Below are 20,704 nucleotides of genomic sequence, written 5' to 3' on the forward strand. Positions count from 1 at the left end.
TCTTACGGCGATGATTTTCAGACTTTGGAGCTGCCCACTTAGGCTAATGTACCAATGGCTATTAAGCATTAACACAATTATACTGTACTGAAATGACTACTCCTTTGTAAGGGGGTTCTACCATATATCTTTCATCTACCATCTAGCTATCTTTCAAATAACCAACGCCAACACAAGTAACTTGGTAATTTTAATAACAGTACAGAACTTTTATTCAGAGAAGTACTTCTTGTACTGATCAATTTCCATTTTGCTTACATAGTAACTAAGACTAAGGGGTATATTTATCATGCTGTGTAAAAAGTGGAGTGAAGCTTTACCAGTAATGTTGCCCAAGGCATCCAATCAGTAATCAGATTTCAACAGTAGCAAAGCATCTATTGGCTGCTATAAGCAACATCACCACATTGTGATAAATATACCCCTTAGTATCTTACTAAGTATATTAATAAAAAATTTGGCCCACAACTTAGCCTGTGTTTTAGATTTTAGCCCCCTTATGTGATTGAGTTTGACACCCCTGGTCTACATAATCCTCATGAGTTTGTAAAGAGGCAAATTATTTTTAATTGCCAAGTCAATGAGAACATCTAGCCCCAACCACCTTACAGCTGGTTAAAAGTAAAGTGATAAGAGAAGGCCTTAAGGCACCATAAGCTTTGCCGTTTCTATTATCAGAAACATGAAACAATTCTAAGCAACTTTCCAATATACTTTCATTGCACACTTTTAGTATTTTTACTTCTGCCTCGGAAGCAGCAGGGGTGAGGGTAGAGAACAAAAGGGATTCAACGCTTTCAAATCAAAGGTACAGGTATCGGCCCCCTTATCCGGAAAACCATTATCCAGAAAGTCCCATTATCCAGAAAGGCCATCTCCCATAGACTCATATAATTCACATTTTTAAAAATGATTCCCTTTTCTCTGTAATAATAAAACAGTACCTGTACTTGACCCCAACTAAGATATAATTACCCCTTATTGGGGGCAGAACAGCCCTATTGGGTTTATTTCATGTTAAATGATTCCCTTTTCTCTGTAATAATAAAACAGTACCTGTACTTGATCCCAACTAAGATATAATTACCCCTTATTGGGGGCAGAACAGCCCTATTGGGTTTATTTCATGTTAAATGATTCCCTTTTCTCTGTAATAATAAAACAGTACCTGTACTTGACCCCAACTAAGATATAATTACCCCTTATTGGGGGCAGAACAGTCCTATTCGGTTTAATTACTGCTTAAATAATTTTATTAGCAGACTTAAGGTAGGAGATCCGAATTACGGAAAGACCCCTTATCCGGAAAACACCAGGTCCCAAGCATTCTGGATAATTAGTCCTATACCTGTATATTTATAAACAACTTTAATACTAATAAACATGCTTTACGTGTACTGAAAAACTGCTTAGACTTATAGTTTCTTCTTTAACATTTGTTTGAGTGGAGCACTGAGTACAAGCCACTCAATTACAGTAAAAATTCAATTTGAAATTAAATTGTTTAAATAGGGTTATGGGCATTGCACTTAAAAAAACAAAAAAAAAAACCAAAAACTTGGATAGTGCAGAGCCACTAAAAGGGTTTACGATGTACAAATAGAACACATGTAAGGCCTAAAAAGACAACACAAGCCTTACATTTGGCTCACTGAATATATATGTACCTTTTTACACAAGAAAACAAATAACAAAAAACATCTATAATTGGTGGAAAGTTACTTCTAAAAAAAGAAAGTGGTTTCTGCCTGCCCCATTTAATTCTCTATGCAAAGAGACTTTGCAGGAGCAGCAGTAAAGAGCCCAACCAAGCAGTTCATCCTGATCTGGTCCACTAACTGAGTCGCAAAATGCTGCAAAAAACCACTAATTTGGCAAAACCACCGAATAAGCAGATCTTTACATTAAAGATCTTAGTTAAATGGGTTTCCGACCTTTTGTGTTTTAGTGTGATGTACAGGGTAATATTCTGAGACCATATGCAATTGATCTTGATTTTTTATGCTTATTTCACTTTTTGTTTAGCAGCTTTCCCGTTTGGAATTTCAACAGCTGTCTTGTTGCTAGGGTGCAATTTACCTTAGCAACCAGGGAGTGGTTTCAATGAGACAACTATGAATAGGAGAGGATCTGAATAGAAAAAGTTATAAAAAAAAATAACAATAAAACTGTAGTCTAACAGAGCAAAAGGTTTTTGGCTGCAGGGGTCAGTGACCTCTATCAGAGAAGGCAAATAATTCAAAACCGATAAAAAATAATAATGAAGATCAGCCGAAAAGTTGCTAGGAATAGGACATTCTATAACATACTAAAAGTTAACTTAAAGGTAAACCACCCCTTTAACATCAAGCAAAATCAAAATACCAAAAATGAAAGATTATTTGAATAGGAGAGTATGAAACTAGATTTTGGGTTGTAAATAATAGATCCCATACCCAAGGAAACACTATTTATATTGTAGCAACCTCTTCCATATTTAAAAATAAGCGCACCATAGGATAAAACTATTTTTAGTATGCACCGACTAAGTTTAAATGCAGCAATAAACAGACTACAGACAATCCTGACTGTGTGTGATATTTAATGGATTCTTAATTACTTAATGACCTTAAATATGTGCATTTTCCACGGAAGTGCACTGAACTGAGCATAAACTGCCAGAAAAACAGCCAGTAAGTTTAACAAGCAATCAGATTGTTAAGTTAAGGTAGCCAGGTCCTTAACATTGATTCTGCATCTTATCTGCCCGTGTATGGGAATCCCCCATGGGCCTACATGACCAACATCTGGATTAAAATTGGCCAGATCTGGATAGGGCAGGTTTGATTTTCCATCGGATGGGGGATTGCATTGGCTTCTTGATGCGGCCCTCATTCCGATAGCACCCATGCCCACTGTTTTAACTCTTAATTGGCCCCTAGGACCAAACAATTAAATGATGGCCACCTTTAGAGAGCAAAGCAAAGATCAGATTGGTTGCTATGGACAATACAACATCACTGGTGATGTTTGTCTCCAATGTTAATATCAAGTGTCCAGAAATGGCGGCCACTGACCCCACTGCTCTACTCTGTTTTTATTAAGCACAAAAAGAGCTATATTGGAAAGCATAGGCGGTGTGTGTGTTTTGGGACAGGGTCCTCTGGAGACGATATATACATTACATAAATGACTTAAATAACAAAATAAACAAGACAAGAGACAAGTGCTTATTCAGCGCTATCCTGTCCATTCCTATTCCAGACACTAAGGCATTCATCATTCAATACACTCCTTCTTACACATTTTGTTGATATTAAAAACAACCCACACAATTATATCCAACTTGTGGAATTTACGGGATGAGGAAAAAAAATTGTATATTTTTCTTTATTATAAGAACTGTTTTCCAGTCACCTTCCAAAGGCATACTCCTCCCTAAAAGGCCATTGGACAGGGAAAATTTCTCCAACCATACAAACTCCGCCTTACCTTACCAATACGAGGCTCTATTTTAATGATAAACATTTGGGTGGGGCTATATAAAAGCATTATGTAATTATCTGTTATTATATAACACAGACATATTTATACAGCGCTATGCATAGATTTATACATCATTCACCAGCCCCTGCCCCAGCGGAACTTACATCTAAGGTCCACTTAGCAGAAGCCAATTAACCAGCCTGTGCACTTAAAGCAGAGATCCCCAACCGTTAATATCGGCCAGCAACATTTAAATGAAAAAAGGTGTTGTGGAGCAACACAAGCATAGAAAAAGGTTCATGGGGGTGCCAATAAGAACTATAATTGGCTACTTAATAGCCCCTGTGTGGACTGGCAGCCTATAGAAGGCTCTGTTTGGCATTATACTTGGTTTTTATGCAACCAAAACCTCCAAGCCAGAAGTTCAAAAATAAGCACCTGTTTTGAGGCCACTGGGAGCAACAGCCAAGGGGTCGGGGAGCAACATGTTGCTTACGAGCCACTGGTTGGGGAACACTGACTTAAAGTGTGGGAGGAAAGCAGAGTACCCAGAGCAAACCCATGCAGAACATACAAACTCTCTGCAGACACAGGCAGAAATCGAACACGGGACTCCAGCACTGTACGGCAAAAATGCTACTCACTGAGCCAACTTGCAGCCCTTTAGGACACCATTCTTGCCTAGTGTCATCTAAACCTTATTAACAATTAAACTACTGTATATCAGACAGTTGACTATTTTTTCACCCAACTATGCAGTTTAAAGGCTAACAATCAATTTTGCCTCTTCATAGGCTTCATAGTTGTGACCAGCCAGTGAAACGCTTACAGTTCGGGTTTGTTCACATGTGCAATAGAGTGAAAAGTCAAGTTTTGTTTCTGAGTTGAACTTTTCGCTACTGCACATGCTAGACTGGGCAGGAATGTAGAAGATCAAAAAGATGATGATGGAGTACAGCTCCTGCAGTAGTACCCCACGCAGGGGCACTTTTTAGTAAACTATATTATTATGCTGCTGTACAGCCACACGCCAGCCACTAAAGGTGTGGGGGAAAAAAGGGGAAATGCACAGGTTACATAGCCGATAGATTAAACCCAGCACAATACAACTGTGTTAATGAGTAGGTCTGTTATCTGCAACAGAACCTTTACCATTTCGCCCATAGGGCGATTAATTGCCAGTGGTTGAATCTCAGCTAGCTGTGGAATATTAATCAAACATAAGTAAAGGTCCCCATACACGGGCCAATTCTAGCTGCTGATATGGGTCCCTTGGACAGATTCTGCAGCTAATCAGCCCGTGTATGGGCACTACCGACAGGCCTGCCCGACCGATATCTGCCCGGAAATCGGGCACATCTCGATCGGGCAGGTTAAAAAAAATCTAGTCGGATTGGGGACCACATTGTGTCATTGATAATTTGATCGTTGGGCCCCAGCCTGGATTCTCCCGATATTGCCCACACGTAGGTGGGGATATCGGGAGAAGATCCGCTTGCTTGGCGACATCGCCAAGCGAGCGGATCTTAAGGTGTATGGGCACCTTAAGCCACAGGCAACAATTTGTGAAGGTTCACTAATGTAACACAGACAAGTTACAATACATTAGTGAACCCTTCTCTAGGTTTAACAATTCATTTTGAACAGTAAAATGTGCCCTAAATGGGGAAGTAGGAAAATGCTTTGATAACAAATATTTATTCAGCTTGGTTAATAGGCACTAATGACTAATGTAAAATCTGTAAAACACATTATGCATTATGTATTGGTGGGACCTTAAAACAGTGTAAAATGAGAAAAAGCTTATATTCCCTGTATTTCTAAAAGGGTGAGCAGAACTGACCCTTAGGGCTCTGGCACACGAGAAGATTTGTCGCCGGCAATTTTTAAAAGAGCGATTTGGCGACAAGACGAGCGACAAGACGCCAATGCTAAATCAATGGAAATCGCCAGCGTCAAAACATACGAGGCTACTTCAAATCGCCTGCTGTTTCAAATCGCACACAGACCCTTTTCTGAGCGACTTGAGTAAACATGAGGGGGGTTAACTGTTGAGTGTACCATGGGTAGCAGATCGCCTGGAGCTCAACTCGCATGAAATCTCTTCGTGGGTATTGTCGTGGCGACTTGTCACCAAAGCGCCAGGGGGAAAAAACGCAGGCAACAAATCTCCTCATGTGCCAGAGCCCTTACTCTACTATATTAATGCATAAGGCAAAATATATGGAGTCCTTTCATCCTATAATCACTATATATTTCTGACAAAGGCTAGTAGATTAGCCGAAACGTTAGTCTCCACCAAATAAACAAACCATTGTTTTCACCATAAGCCTCCTTTGTTGTGGATATATAAATATTGCACATTTATCAGGAATGTGTATGACTTTTTTTAAACTATTTAAAACAAACTGACTTTCATTTGGGCAACCCTGCTTCACCATAGACCCCCAATATAAAACAGTGTCACAGATTCTGCCATTTCTACCTTTAGTTATTTTACTTTAATATTTTCTTTCCTTCTGCCACAAGGAAGACCACGCAAAAAAAAATTTCTGCTAAAAAGCTTGGAACATAGCATCTCTGATGAAGCTCCAGACATTAATGAAATCAGCCCTCCGAGACTAATTAAAACACAATCCCTTTTTTCCCTTCACAGACATCTTTAGGCTTGAATTTGACCTTGAGGAACCTATAATGGTGGAATGCAGACTAACACTGTCAACCTGTGTGTCACTATCAAAATTTAGCTTGGAAGTAACTAGCGAGTAAACTACTGCCACTGGGAGCAATTAAATAGATACCTATATGTGGCCTTATCCAAGCATGGAGTGTTTCCTAAAGGAGAACTAAAGCAGTAGACTAAAGAAGCAGTAGACTAAAGAAGTAGAAGACGACTAAGGTCTTCTGTAGCAGCCTAAAGGTGGCCACACACGGGCCGATTGTAGCTGCCGATTCGGCAGCTTATTGGCCTGTGTAGGGGCAGGAATAAGGGGCATGCCTGACCAATATCTGGCCTGAAATTGGTGGCCAGATATCGACCGGGCAGATTAAAAGATTTAGTCGGATCGGGGACCGCATCGGCTTGTTGACCCCTTTCAAATGACCCCTAAGCTTAGTCTCTCAACAGTTGCTCACACTGAGCATGTGCAGTGCCAGGGACACTTCTAACAGATTCCAGAAGGCTGGGTTAGAAAGTTCAGTAAATACATTTCCAGCCATATTCATTTTAAGGGTTTAATACTCTAGTAATGTTCTCAGGCGCACTAGACAGCCCACCACCTGTCAAGCCCCTAGTTGAAGGCACTATTTGATGTAACTATCTCCTAACCAGAGCAATTTGCATCATGGCAAGCACACGAACGTTTCCCTCACCATTATCATCTCTATAAAATAGATATATATATTTTATTTAAGGTGCCCCTAGGCAATACTATTTCTATAAAATATATATTTTCTTTGTAAGAGGAGGCTGTCAAGCAGGTCTGTGGAGTCCACTTTGCAAAGCAAGCTGCAAACAGCATTAGTCACAGACCTTCAGGCTATTTTCTTCCAGCATTTATAATGTATACAGACAACACACAACCAGAATCCCAACAACTAGAGAAATATGTATTTAATAAAGACGTATAAAATATAAATGTTGCACTCAATTTATTCAGTTGATATTTTCTCATTTTTTTCAGAGATTGTCTTGAGGGACACAAATGTAACCATAAAAATGGTTTTGATTTTAAATATATAAACACACTCCAGTCTAATATTAAACTCTCTGTGTACCATTACTCTGCCCAGGTTTCACACACATGCTTAAAGTTCAGCCCTGACACTATTAAGCTACTTTTCTCTTCTACTCTAAGCAAAATGAGTCCCTGGCTTCTCCGGGCAGCAGTTCAACCTCAGAGAAAGTGCAACTAAACTCTAATTGCAAGTGTATATCTATAGTACAACAACACTAGCCTGCATTTTTTTTTCTTTTTGCCAAAAACACTTAACCAGTAGCCCGGAAAAACAATTCATGATGTAACATATACTAAATATACATTCAGGAGCACAGTATTTAAACTTGTGCTCACCATATAAGCATTATTTGGCTGGTTCCTGGGAATGGGGGCTTAACTTTGTTGCTACCCTTGCTACCGGTCATTGGTCACAGTATTATTACTATATTATCCTTTATTTATATAGTGCTGACACATTTCACAGCACTTTACTGAGGTTATTTGTCATTTACATGTCACTGCCCCAGCAGAGCTTACAATATAACATTTAAACACACTCACCTCAGATTTTATCAGGAGCTAATTAACTTGTCGGTATGTTTTTGGAGTAAAATGGAGTACTTGGCAGAAACCCACGCGGACACAGGGAGGACATACACACTCTCTGTGCAGAGGCTGAAACTGAATCTAGGACACCAGCTCTGAAAAGCAGCACTTGTGCCACCACACAGCCCATAGGTATAAAGCCCCCCTACGGCAAGTCATCCCTGAGTGAACACCCCTTGGTTAATGCAATTATGGCCACGGATAAATATCAAACACATACAAATAATGACTGCATAGCAAATCATAATCCAAATACATCTTGGCCTTAGGCCATTTTTGACACTATGAAATTCCAGGTCATGATGGTACAGCAGAACAGTAGTTATAAAACTAGGGATGCACCAAATCCAAGATTCAGCCGAATACACAGTCCTGCCCAAACAGAAATATCACGTGACTTTATGACATGTAAACATGGAAGTCAAAAATGTTTCACCACAAGCGGTGAAATTTAACCCTTCCAAATCCTAATTAGCGTATGCTAATTAGGATTTGGATTAGTATTCGCCCAAATCCTTTATGAACGATTCGGGAGGTTCCGCCGAACCCGAAAAAGTGAATTCGGTGTATCCCTAGTTAAAACCTGTTATATATTCTATATTGAAGTACTTTTTAGGCTGGTTTAGAAAGTTCAGTATATAAAACATGACATTTCCAGCCATATTCATTTTAAGGGTTTAATTCTCTAGTAATGTTCTGAGGCGCACTAGACAGCCCCCCACCTGCCAGCCCCTAGTTGAAGGCTCTATTTGATGTAGCTATCTGCATCATGTTAAGCACCCTAATGTTTCCCTCACCATTATCATCTCTATAAAATAGATATATATTTTTATTTAAGATGTCCCTAGGCTAGGGGTGGGCAAACTACGGCCCGCGGGCCACGACCGGTCCGTTGGTCTTTTTAATCTAGGCTGCCGATTCCAGAAGTCTCATCACGCGAGACTTGGACTGACGAGCGGAGACGGGGTAACGCTGGCCCGGCCCATCTGTCATATTTTCAAAGTCAATGTGGCCCCTGAGCCAAAAATTTTGCCCACCCCTGCCATAGGCAATACTATTTCTATAAAATATATATATATATAATATATTCTATTCTAATATTTGTTCCTCTAGAAGGTATCATCTCTCCTGCAAAGGCCAATACTACAAGTCTACCTGGCTTACCTGTCCCCTGACAATCCTATTATAATTGCTGCTGGAACTAATTGCTAGCTCTATATCTATTTAAGGCAGATTTTTTTTCAAAGAGGATTGTGTGTGAACTATTAAGGGTTCTTTGGAAATCGAATGTTTACATGTCAGTGTGAACATGTTTAATGTATCATGCATTTCAAACATCTTTAATAGGCAGCGGTATTAAAAAAGTGTTCTACTTGCAATGTTCTTTTCAAATATTTATCTTTCTGGCGAAGCTTATGCTATTCTAGTGATGATTCTTGCATTGGCAAGATTGAATTTAGATGGCAAATGGAATTCTACATTGTTTAGATAATTTCAGATTATCTATTATATCTATTAATAATTATCTATTATAGCTGCTATTATTACTATTGCTATTACAACTGTTACTTATATTAACAGAAAAAAAAAACCAATACAACGATAGTGTGGTGCTTTTAAGGCTGAAGCAGCTTCTTACAACACTCTTGCCCTTTCACCCCATGGTAAAATAAACAGTGACTCATCTAATGAATAGTAATAGTACACCAGAGCCTAAAGGTGAACATACACCTTTAGACTGATTGGGCACCTTATCTGTCTGTGTATGGGCACAAACGACAGGCCTCCCTGACCAAAATCTAGCCTGAAATTGGTCAGATCTCGATCGGGCAGGTTTGATTTTTCCGTCTAATCTGGGACCACTTTGGCGCGTTGATGCAACCCCGCCTATACCAACCATTTTAATTCTTAGGGCCAAACAACGAAATTAGACCCTTATCAACCTCCTGTAGGTGGGCATATCGGGCCAGCTTAGCAAACAATACAGGTATGTGGGGTGGGGGGAAGCATACAAAAAACATTTAAAAAATTAAAATACAAACAATAGGAGTGACTTGTTACCAATATGGATTTATGCTAGCATACTGACCATCAAGAACAGCCCAATATTACTGAGTAAAGGAAAGAATAAATTAAATTTGCTTAAAATGGATTCTTTGACGAATGGCCCTCCCATATTTTGGCACTGTCTGGATAACAGATTTGTACCGTGTTTCAAAGGAGTACAACTAGTTAACTGCACACAAAACCAAGCTTATCTAAAAAGTGATGGCAATCTTAAAATGTAACCAGGCCATACATCACCATTCATGGCATTTATAAAGACTTGTAACAGCTACCTGTATATTCCTGAAAGTTTCCCAAAGGGCAAATCACACATCACTTCCCCAGTAGAAAAAAACCTGTTTAACCACCTTTAAAAAGTTAGCAATCACCGTCATGCATGAGCCTTAGGGCGAAGACTCAGGGAGCGATTAGTCGCCACGACTTTAAAAAAATAAATAAATAAAGTTGGTCTCTGCAACTTTCCCGCTATAGAGTACTGTATAAGTAAGGGACCCCCAAACTTTCTTACTCGTGAGCTACAGTCAAATGTAAAAAGACTTGGGGAGCAACACAAGCACCATAAAAGTTCATGGCGGTGCCAAATAAGGGCTGTGATTGGCTATTAGGCAGCCTCTATGCACACTATCAGCTTACAGGGGCTTTATTTGGTAGTAAATCTTGTTTTTATTCAACCAAAACTTGCCCCCAAGTCAGGAATTCAAAAATAACTCCCTGGTTTGGGGGCACTGAGAGCAACATCCAAGGGCTTGACGAGCAACATGTTGCCCCTGAGCCACTAGTTGGACTAGTTGTTGCAACCTTTTTTAAAAAGTCACAGGGAATAATCGCCACGTGTCATCACCCTTAAATGGGACCTGTCATAAAAAGCTCTAGAATAAAAGTTGCTTCCAAATTTAACATGTAACCTAAACTTTTTAATGAAAACATCCATACCTGTTACAAAGTCATTTAAATATCTTAACTGTGAATCATTTAATGCCCACCTCTATGCTCCAGGCCTAGGAATCACTTTCACTTTTCATTCTGCACATCCCTACTGTAACTACACCCACATTTCCCCTCCCTCCTCACTGCCCATTATTGCGTAGCCTGTACATGCTTGGGCATGTACAGCCCCCATTCTGGCAAATGCACAAGATTTTGGGATGATACAAAGCTTTCCTTAATAAGTTCCCTGCTGAAGCACCAGAACCCAGCTGAGGCCTATCATTAGTTGTAATCAGAACCTCTTCAAGTATTGACTGAACGATTTCATACCAAAACTGCTCAAATGTATGGAATATGCTCTATGTTCCATAAGCCTTGAAGGGTTAGTTCACCTAAGTTAATTTTAGTATGCAATAGAATGTCTTATTCTTAGAATTTTTTCAAATGGGCTTTAAGTTTTATAGTTTAATTATTTGCCTTATTCTACCTCTTTCTAATTGGGGGTCAAAAGACCCTGACAGCAACAAAAAACAAAAAATCCTCAGAAGCTACAATTCTATTACTTTCTCTTACTTCTCTTTCTATTCTGCCCCTCTGCTAATCCAGTTACTCAAAATAGGGCCTAGCAACCAGACAGCTGCTGAAATTTCAAACTGGAGAGTTGCTGAAAAAATCTGAGATACATATATATGATCTGTGATAATATGCAGTATGTAGATCCCTTTGTTGCCAATAGGACATATCCCTGACTCACGGACTTTGAAACCACTCTATAGTATCTGACAGGGAATTTTTATTCAGAAAAATTCTTTTGCTTCCCCAGTCCGGAGCTGCTGACCCACACCTTCATTGGGAGATGAATTTTAGCTACTAGGTGCCCTTTAACATTCTACGTTCAAGCACAATACCCATCAGTCTGTGTGTGTATAAAAGAGTTGGGGCCAGCTTTAACACATAGCTGATTTGTCCAAACTTAAAAGTGAATCTGATGCACCTATCAACACATGCATGTTACATCGGCAGATTAAAAAGTGGGAGGAAAAGCAGCTCCTCTTCATTTCCTGTCAGATGGGCCCAACAGGCCTGAACGCACACAATAGGCTTCCCTGTGCATGGCCAGCCATGTGTGGCTGCTCAGCCTGAAGGCCAATATGTCAGACACCAGTGCATAGCTACCTGAGCCTTGTCATAAAAGAGGTAAGGTCCTGCCATTTCTAAGACCTAATTTTGTTTTACAACACATTAGATCATGGAACAAGGTACTTAAAGAGCTAGAAGCAAATCATTACATCCCAGATGACATGTGATGATCTGAATTCCTTCTATTCCAGTTATTCCCCTAATTATTATTTATATAGGACATATTGTGCAGCACTTTACACAAATTACACACCATTCACATCAAGTCCCTGCACCAGTGGATCTTACAATCTAAAGTTCTTATCACACTCACACAATATGGTCAATTTTATAAAGAACCAATTGTCCAGCCCTTGTGTTTTTGGTGTGTGGGAGGAAACAAAAGTACCCCATAGAAACCCATACAGCCACAGGTAGAAGACACAAACTTGCAGAAGCTGGGATAAAACCAGGGACCCCTGAGCTGTAAGGCAGCAGTGAAAACCAATGCTATGGCCATTTATGCACCCATCACTTAAAATAGAAAAAAGTGCATCAATATGTTAGTCCCCCTTAATCAGCCTCACTGCCCCAAGATTGCACAGTTTTTCCTTACCCACTTAGAAAGACAGCAGGGTTGGTGAGTGCCATCTCTTGAGACTAAATAAGCTCCTTTCAGGTCCAGACTGACATCTACTGCACAACCCAACTGTATATGCTCTTGGGATGAGATCCCTGGGAAGCCACAAACATGCACATTGTGCACTGGAAGCCAGTCTGAAAGTCCTGACCAACCCTGTTGTGCTATTCTTCTTTTACTGAAAAGGTGAGGAAAATGGGACAGTACTGGTGGTTCGCAATGGTTCGGAAGGCCTATCCAGGTGGTCTAATTTATATAAATGCATTTCATTCACCTTTAAGGAAACCCTAAAAATGAATATGGCTAAAAATACAATAATTTATATACTGCACCAGCCTAAAGTTTCAGCATCTCTATAGTAGCAATGATCCAAGTATTAACAGTTGTCACAGAAGTTCTCAATCTTGGAATTTATTAGGGGTGTCAGTGACACACACATGCTCAGTGGGCTCTGGGCAGCTGTTGAGAAGCTAAACTAAGGGATTATCCCAAATTATCGAGCAGAAAATGAGATTTGCCTGTCCTGATACTACAGGGCTAATTATTAAATTCTGATGCAAACCGCATTGGTTTCAGAGCTGCCAGGTAATAATAATCTGAAAAATTACTACTCGCCCGTATATTGTGACGTTTTTATTCTATGTATACTTCTATGTATATTTTGAGTCAGTCCCTAAGCTCAGGTAAGTGCCAGCAGCACAGAGCACGTGCAGGGAATCAGCAGAAAAGAAGATGGGGGGCTACTGGGGCATCTTTGGGGCCTTCCCTGCTAAAGGCCTGTGGGTGCCTTGGACTGATACAGAAGCCAAAACATAACGTGCAACATTTCTAGCCTATTTCTTTAGTTAAGCTTTAGTTTTCATTAAAGGAAAAAACTTCCCTTTGCAGAAGCAGTCCCATAAACGATCACTGCATTTTTACCCCAAGATAAAATATAATTCTATGCAACTTTTCAATACACATGAAATAGAAAATCGGCAAAATTTTTATATAAATACAATTGCTATTGTAAGCAATAACAATGCCCCCAGATCTGTCTATCGCATGACTTCTTCTAAATTGTTTCAGGAGTGAGAACCCGCAGTGCAGAAAACATACTAAAGCCAAACACTATTTTAATAGCAATTGCTTTTTACAAATAACTATGAAAACTAAATGTTGAATGAATGTTATAGTGGAAAGCTGCTTAGAATGACATTTACTTTCAGTTTGGGTGCAGTTCCCTAGACAGTGACTTACAGCACTTATATTAGCCTATCTATATAGATTGTAAGCTCTACGGGGCAGGGACCTCCATCCTCTTGTGTCTTTGACTCTTAACTTATTGCAACTGTATCATGTATTTATTGTTAAACTGTGTATTTATCTATTACTATCTTAATAACCCCCTGTTTGTATTAATGTATTCTACTGTACAGCGCTGGGTACATAAGTAGCACTTTATAAATAAAGATATACATACATACAGTATCAGGTCCTTAATTGCATTAAAGCCATAACCTCCCCCATTGCAGGGACTGGGCTAAAGTTCAGCATGGAGCCAAGGAGCCACAAGTTGACCCCCCCCCCCCTGAGCTGAAGAAGTTGCAGTTCCCAGGGATACAGCAGTGAGATGGGCCCTAGGTGCGCAGCCCCACTCACACAGCAGTGATAGAGCCCCTCAGCCCCAGCCACTCACACAGCAGTGATAGAGCCCCTCAGCCCCAGCCACTCACACAGCAGTGATAGAGCCCCTCAGCCCCAGCCACTCACACAGCAGTGATAGAGCCCCTCAGCCCCACTCACACAGCAGTGATAGAGCCCCTCAGCCCCAGCCCCACTCACACAGCAGTGATAGAGCCCCTCAGCCCCAGCCCCACTCACACAGCAGTGATAGAGCCCCTCAGCCCCAGCCATACTCACACAGCAGTGATAGAGCCCCTCAGCCCCAGCCATACTCACGCAGCAGTGATAGAGCCCCTCAGCCCCAGCCATACTCACACAGCCGTGATAGAGCCCCTCAGCCCCAGCCCCACTCACACAGCAGTGATAGAGCCCCTCAGCCCCACTCACACAGCAGTGATAGAGCCCCTCAGCCCCAGCCATACTCACACAGCAGTGATAGAGCCCCTCAGCCCCAGCCATACTCACACAGCAGTGATAGAGCCCCTCAGCCCCACTCACACAGCAGTGATAGAGCCCCTCAGCCCCACTCACACAGCAGTGATAGAGCCCCTCAGCCCCACTCACACAGCAGTGATAGAGCCCCTCAGCCCCAGCCATACTCACGCAGCAGTGATAGAGCCCCTCAGCCCCAGCCATACTCACGCAGCAGTGATAGAGCCCCTCAGCCCCAGCCATACTCACACAGCAGTGATAGAGCCCCTCAGCCCCAGCCATACTCACACAGCAGTGATAGAGCCCCTCAGCCCCAGCCCCACTCACACAGCAGTGATAGAGCCCCTCAGCCCCAGCCATACTCACACAGCAGTGATAGAGCCCCTCAGCCCCAGCCCCACTCACACAGCAGTGATAGAGCCCCTCAGCCCCAGCCCCACTTACACAGCAGTGATAGAGCCCCTCAGCCCCAGCCATACTCACACAGCAGTGATAGAGCCCCTCAGCCCCAGCCCCACTCACACAGCAGTGATAGAGCCCCTCAGCCCCAGCCACACAGCCGTGATAGAGCCCCTCAGCCCCAGCCATACTCAGACAGCAGTGATAGAGCCCCTTAGCCCCAGCCCCACTCACACAGCAGTGATAGAGCCCCTCAGCCCCAGCCATACTCACACAGCAGTGATAGAGCCCCTCAGCCCCAGCCCCACTCACACAGCAGTGATAGAGCCCCTCAGCCCCAGCCATACTCACACAGCAGTGATAGAGCCCCTCAGCCCCAGCCATACTCACACAGCAGTGATAGAGCCCCTCAGCCCCAGCCATACTCACACAGCAGTGATAGAGCCCCTCAGCCCCAGCCCCACTCACACAGCCGTGATAGAGCCCCTCAGCCCCAGCCCCACTCACACAGCAGTGATAGAGCCCCTCAGCCCCAGCCATACTCACACAGCAGTGATAGAGCCCCTCAGCCCCAGCCATACTCACACAGCAGTGATAGAGCCCCTCAGCCCCAGCCATACTCACACAGCAGTGATAGAGCCCCTCAGCCCCAGCCATACTCACACAGCAGTGATAGAGCCCCTCAGCCCCAGCCCCACTCACACAGCAGTGATAGAGCCCCTCAGCCCCACTCACACAGCAGTGATAGAGCCCCTCAGCCCCACTCACACAGCAGTGATAGAGCCCCTCAGCCCCACTCACACAGCAGTGATAGAGCCCCTCAGCCCCACTCACACAGCAGTGATAGAGCCCCTCAGCCCCAGCCCCACTCACACAGCAGTGATAGAGCCCCTCAGCCCCACTCACACAGCAGTGATAGAGCCCCTCAGCCCCAGCCATACTCACACAGCAGTGATAGAGCCCCTCAGCCCCAGCCATACTCACACAGCAGTGATAGAGCCCCTCAGCCCCAGCCATACTCACATCTGCGGAACCACTTGAGCCAGTGGTGCACGACGGTGCTGTGGTACTTTTTGTTCTCGATACACCAGGAGGACAGGCTCTGGATGGAGTCCATGGTGTTGGTGACAGACTGCATTTTTCGGTCCAGAGAAGCTTCCAGTGCCCCCGCCGAGGCCTTGCTGCTGCCGCCCGCCGCCATGTTTACCCAGTATCCCCCGCGGCCGCGGCGAAGAGGGAAATAAACTGGAGGGGGTGTGTTCGCCTAGTAACCAGTCCCGACCCCCCCTCAAACCATGAGGATTTACTCGCCGGAACCCCCTGGTAATGTGAGATAACCCAAGCCCTCTTAATAATCAAGGGAAAATAATAAAGGCTCGCTAGATATTATTATATAAAAATGGCGTCACCAAATGCGACTGGAAATTCTACGCGCGCGTTCCCGAGGCGGAGATCTAGAACTCGCCCGCCTTCCCGGGGGGAGGGGCTTAGTGCGTCATGGGCTGAGAGGGGAAACAGCGCGGGAGCGCGCACGAAGGGACCAATGGGGCGAGTGCTAAGCAAGCCACGCCTTTGCTCTGTGCTCCCGCCCTCAAGAGGCGGCAAAAGCACTTGCTGACGCAGCTTGTGCTACAAGTGTGGCATGGAAATTGTACTGTCACTGTGTATGTGTGTGAAGTGTCTTGTCGCTACCAGATGGGGTGGTTAATAGGGATTTAGACGGTATTTGGCAAGGTCACTTGCATAATGGGGCCGTATTGAGAACTTCTCAATAAAAATGCGTTTTGGACTAGTGCTGCTGTGTAAAAACTTTTATGTCTCTATAATAAAGTGCGATATTCAGACGATAGTAGAGGCCATAATTATTTTTTAGTGCAGCCGTGAGGAGAACAAGTGCAAGAACTTGTGCAAATGGGCGGGTGTGTTTTGGGACAGAAATCACCCCCCCTCATTAAGTGCAGCACTTGGTTTATTCCATTCCTGTCACTTCTCACATACCTAGAGCTAAAGGTGTGACCCCATGAAGAAACTATTTAGTATTAAATAGGTTCTCGGCTTGTAAACTTGTACTGTGCTCCACTGGGCTTCTGATCAGGGGGGGAGAGGGGGTACTGTTGTGCAGGGCCCCATGAAAATCTGCTTCTGAGGGGGGCCCAGGCTCATCACAAAAGTTCCTTAAATTGCATAAGGTTATGTTAAAACTTACTTAAGTTTTGCAAAAGTTTCCAAGAAACACGTGAATTTTATTAGTGTATCCTACACAAACTTTCCAGCAGTGAAATGACTGGTTATTGGGCCCCACACAGCAACATCATTGGGCCCCTACACTTACGCAATTTAATTAACTTGTGCAAAAACTCTACTTTCAAAGAAACTCACGTAATGTACATATAAACTCCACGCCCCCCCCCCCCCATTAAAATACTGACTGAAGCATGTGTAACGCTTTTCTGACCCAATTTACCAAACCCAGGCTAGTAGTGATAGTATGAGCATGGGTTACATTGCGACACTTAATACAAAGGGGTGAGCCTCCGCTATATGGGAGAATTAGATGGAGCTGAGGGTGTAGTTGAACTACAACTAGCTGAGGTGTGTAGTGCAAAGGAAGAATAATGGACGCCAGAGGATTCTTGCTTAATAACTATGGTACAATTTATTGGACAAAGGCACAACTTTATAGTGCAGCAGGGTATACTCACAGACACAGCAGTATAAGAATTGGTCAATGGAGTACAGCAGATGTAACACTTTAGGCACAGAATACCCCACTTGGAGGATGCACAGAGGATTAGTTGACACCTGAGATATAGACCTTTCAGAAGGGAGTGTTCCGGCCGACTGTGGTCCAGGGGAGAGCTCCTAACACTGGTACCTGGCGTCTAATAAAACCGGTCCCTAAAGAACGACTACAGAGCCGGGGTGGACTAAACCCTTTTACAACTCCTGGTTGGGGCTATTAAACTGCCCTTGCTAAATAAGCTAACTATGCTCACCACTTCTAGAGGGTGCTATAATACAAACTGTCTGTGCTGGCTAGTTCTCATTCACGGGGCCCTGTCCCCGACTTACAAAACTGGCAGTTCTCTTTACTGAGACCGTGTGTCTCAGGCCCGATGACCTGCAGCCTGAGAGAACAGCAGCCAAAGAGGAAGACACTTCCTGGTGCAAGACACTATATAGTCTGCACAAGGGGAGTGGTCAACCTGGGCTAAACCTATAGAGGGTAGCCTAATAACAGTAATCTGAGTGTAGAGGGCTCTGCCCTATTACCACACAGATAACATAAAGATAAGGGATAACACCATAGGGAGCTTAACCCTATGGGTCCCTACACATGTATAATTATTTTTACTATTTTTATGAACTACTAATGACTGGTTATTGGGCCCCACAGAAAGATCATTGGGGGCCCCTAAGCTTATGCAGTTTACGTAACATAATGCAAAAATTTACGTAACTTCCATATCAAGTAATGGAGCGGGGGCAGGTAGGTGGGAAGGGGTTAAACTTGACCCCCTATATAACTGAATGACTTATTAGCACATTAATCATTGTAACTCTTTATATGAACTGCTTATTAGAGAGTAACATCAGCTGTTTATATTGCACACACAAGAGGCATGGTTAAAATGTTGGTACTACGCACTTGTTCATGGGGGACCCCATATAAATAACCTGTGCAGGGCCCCAGAGTTTCTGATGGCAGCCCTGCTTCTGATACTGGCAGTGCCATTTGGCGTCAGGCTCGCATTGGCAATCTGTGGGTTCAGGCAAATGCCAGAGGGGCTGCTGTAAGGTGCCACAGACTGTCACTATTTATTGGGCCTATGGGGGGCTGTTTGGGCCTCTGTGTACTGAAAATCAGGCCCGGACTGGCAATCTGTGGGTTCAGGCAAATGCCAGAGGGGCTGCTGTAAGATCCCACAGACAGTCACTATTTATTGGGCCTGTGGGGGGGCTGTTTGGGCCTCTGTGTACTGAAAATCAGGCCCGGACTGGCAATCTGTGGGTTCAGGCAAATGCCAGAGGGGCTGCTGTAAGATCCCACAGACAGTCACTATTTATTGGGCCTGTGGGGGGGCTGTTTGGGCCTCTGTGTACTGAAAATCAGGCCCGGACTGGCAATCTGTGGGTTCAGACAAATGCCAGAGGGGCTGCTGTAAGATCCCACAGACACTCACTATTTATTGGGCTGGTGGGGGGCTGTTTGGGCCTCTGTGCACTTGAAATGCCAGGGCCTATTTTGAATCCCAGACCTGGTGCCAGTGTAAGTGTAGGATTCAGGTCCACAGGTGCAAGAGGCCCCCAAAAAATTGTATACTAGAATAACTGTTAGCAGCCAAACTCTCATGCCCACATAGAGTGGATAATGTATCTCCTACTGTAATTTATGCATCTAGGAAGTATGTGACCATATAAAACACAAATTTGCAGCCTAAGTGCTATATATATATAAATATATATATATATATATATATATATATATATATATATACATATATATATGGGCTTTTTTTGCCTGTTGTGCATGTTATTTCTGCCTGGATTTGTTTATAATAAGCAGCTCCAAACTAGTCATGTGACTGGGACCTGCGTGTTTACCCATAGGTCAACCAGGTTAGGGTTGAAATTTGGGCACCCATTGCGGGTTCAGGTTGGGTGTAGGTCACACTGGGAAAGTACACTCTTCCTCTGTTCCCAAAGCTGTGGCTGTTCTGGGATACATATGGAGGGCACTAGGTGGGTGCTAGGATGTATATGGAGGGCACTGTGTTCTGGGATGCATATGGACATGGTACAAGGCTGCAGGCTGAGAGTTATTCAGGGAACTTTGGGTATTACTCATGTATTATAAGGGATAATGTACCCCCTACTATAAATGATAAGGATATTAGAAGTCACTGAGTGGTTCTGTGACCATATAAAGGCACAAGGCTGCAGGCTGAGTTATACAGAGAACTCTGAGTATCACTCATGTATTATAAGGGATACTGTACCCCCTACTGTAAATGATAAGGATATTAGAAGTCACTGAGGGGTTCTGTGGCCATATAAAGGCACAAGGCTGCAGGCTGAGTTATACAGGGAACTCTGGGTATTACTCATATATTATAAGGGATAATGTACCCCCTACTGTAAATGATAAGGATATTAGAAGTCACTGAGGGGTGCCATGACCATATAAAGGCACAAGGCTGCAGGCTGAGTTATACAGGGAACTCTGAGTATCACTCATGTATTATAAGGGATAATGTACCCCCTACTGTAAATGATAAGGATATTAGGCACAAGGCTGCAGGATAAGTTATAGAGGGCTCTGGGATAATCTGGCAATGCTTAACCTGTAGAGCCACTGGACTCTTTGTGCTTGTTGTTACAAATAGTTCAAATAAGAGTTCCGGTCCTCCCACTTACACTATCTGCCAAGACCTTGGTCAGTTATAGGACTAGTCCATGTATTTGCAGAGTCAGGATTGGTTTTGCCCTATCAGCAACCTGATATCAGCCAGTCAGTCTTGACACCTATAGTATTAATACAATTTTTTTCAAAAAACATCAGCTAATAGAGCTTCTCCAGTAAAATCCTGCATTGAAATCCATTTTACAGATTTTTTTATTCAGTTTTGAAATTTTACATAGGGCTAGCTATATTCTTCATTTC

General features: G+C 43.0%; 1 protein-coding gene across 5 annotated transcripts in view; it reads right to left on the bottom strand.

Annotated features, from left to right (window-relative positions):
- rprd2 (regulation of nuclear pre-mRNA domain containing 2) overlaps nt 1–16,504 on the bottom strand; it is a 55,437-nt gene extending 38,933 nt beyond the window's left edge. For all 5 annotated transcript variants that reach the window (XR_001925084.2, XR_209537.4, XR_001925083.2 and 2 more), the window contains exon 1: nt 16,063–16,504. Coding sequence is in view for 2 of the 5 variants with exons in the window: in XM_004917591.4 (XP_004917648.1) it covers nt 16,063–16,240 (178 nt within the window). In the remaining 3 variants the exon portion in view is untranslated. The remainder of the gene's footprint in view (nt 1–16,062) is intronic.
- Nucleotides 16,505–20,704: the final 4,200 nt, after the last annotated feature.

Source organism: Xenopus tropicalis, chromosome 8 (assembly GCF_000004195.4).
Source record: "Xenopus tropicalis strain Nigerian chromosome 8, UCB_Xtro_10.0, whole genome shotgun sequence".
Lineage (NCBI taxonomy): Eukaryota > Metazoa > Chordata > Amphibia > Anura > Pipidae > Xenopus > Xenopus tropicalis.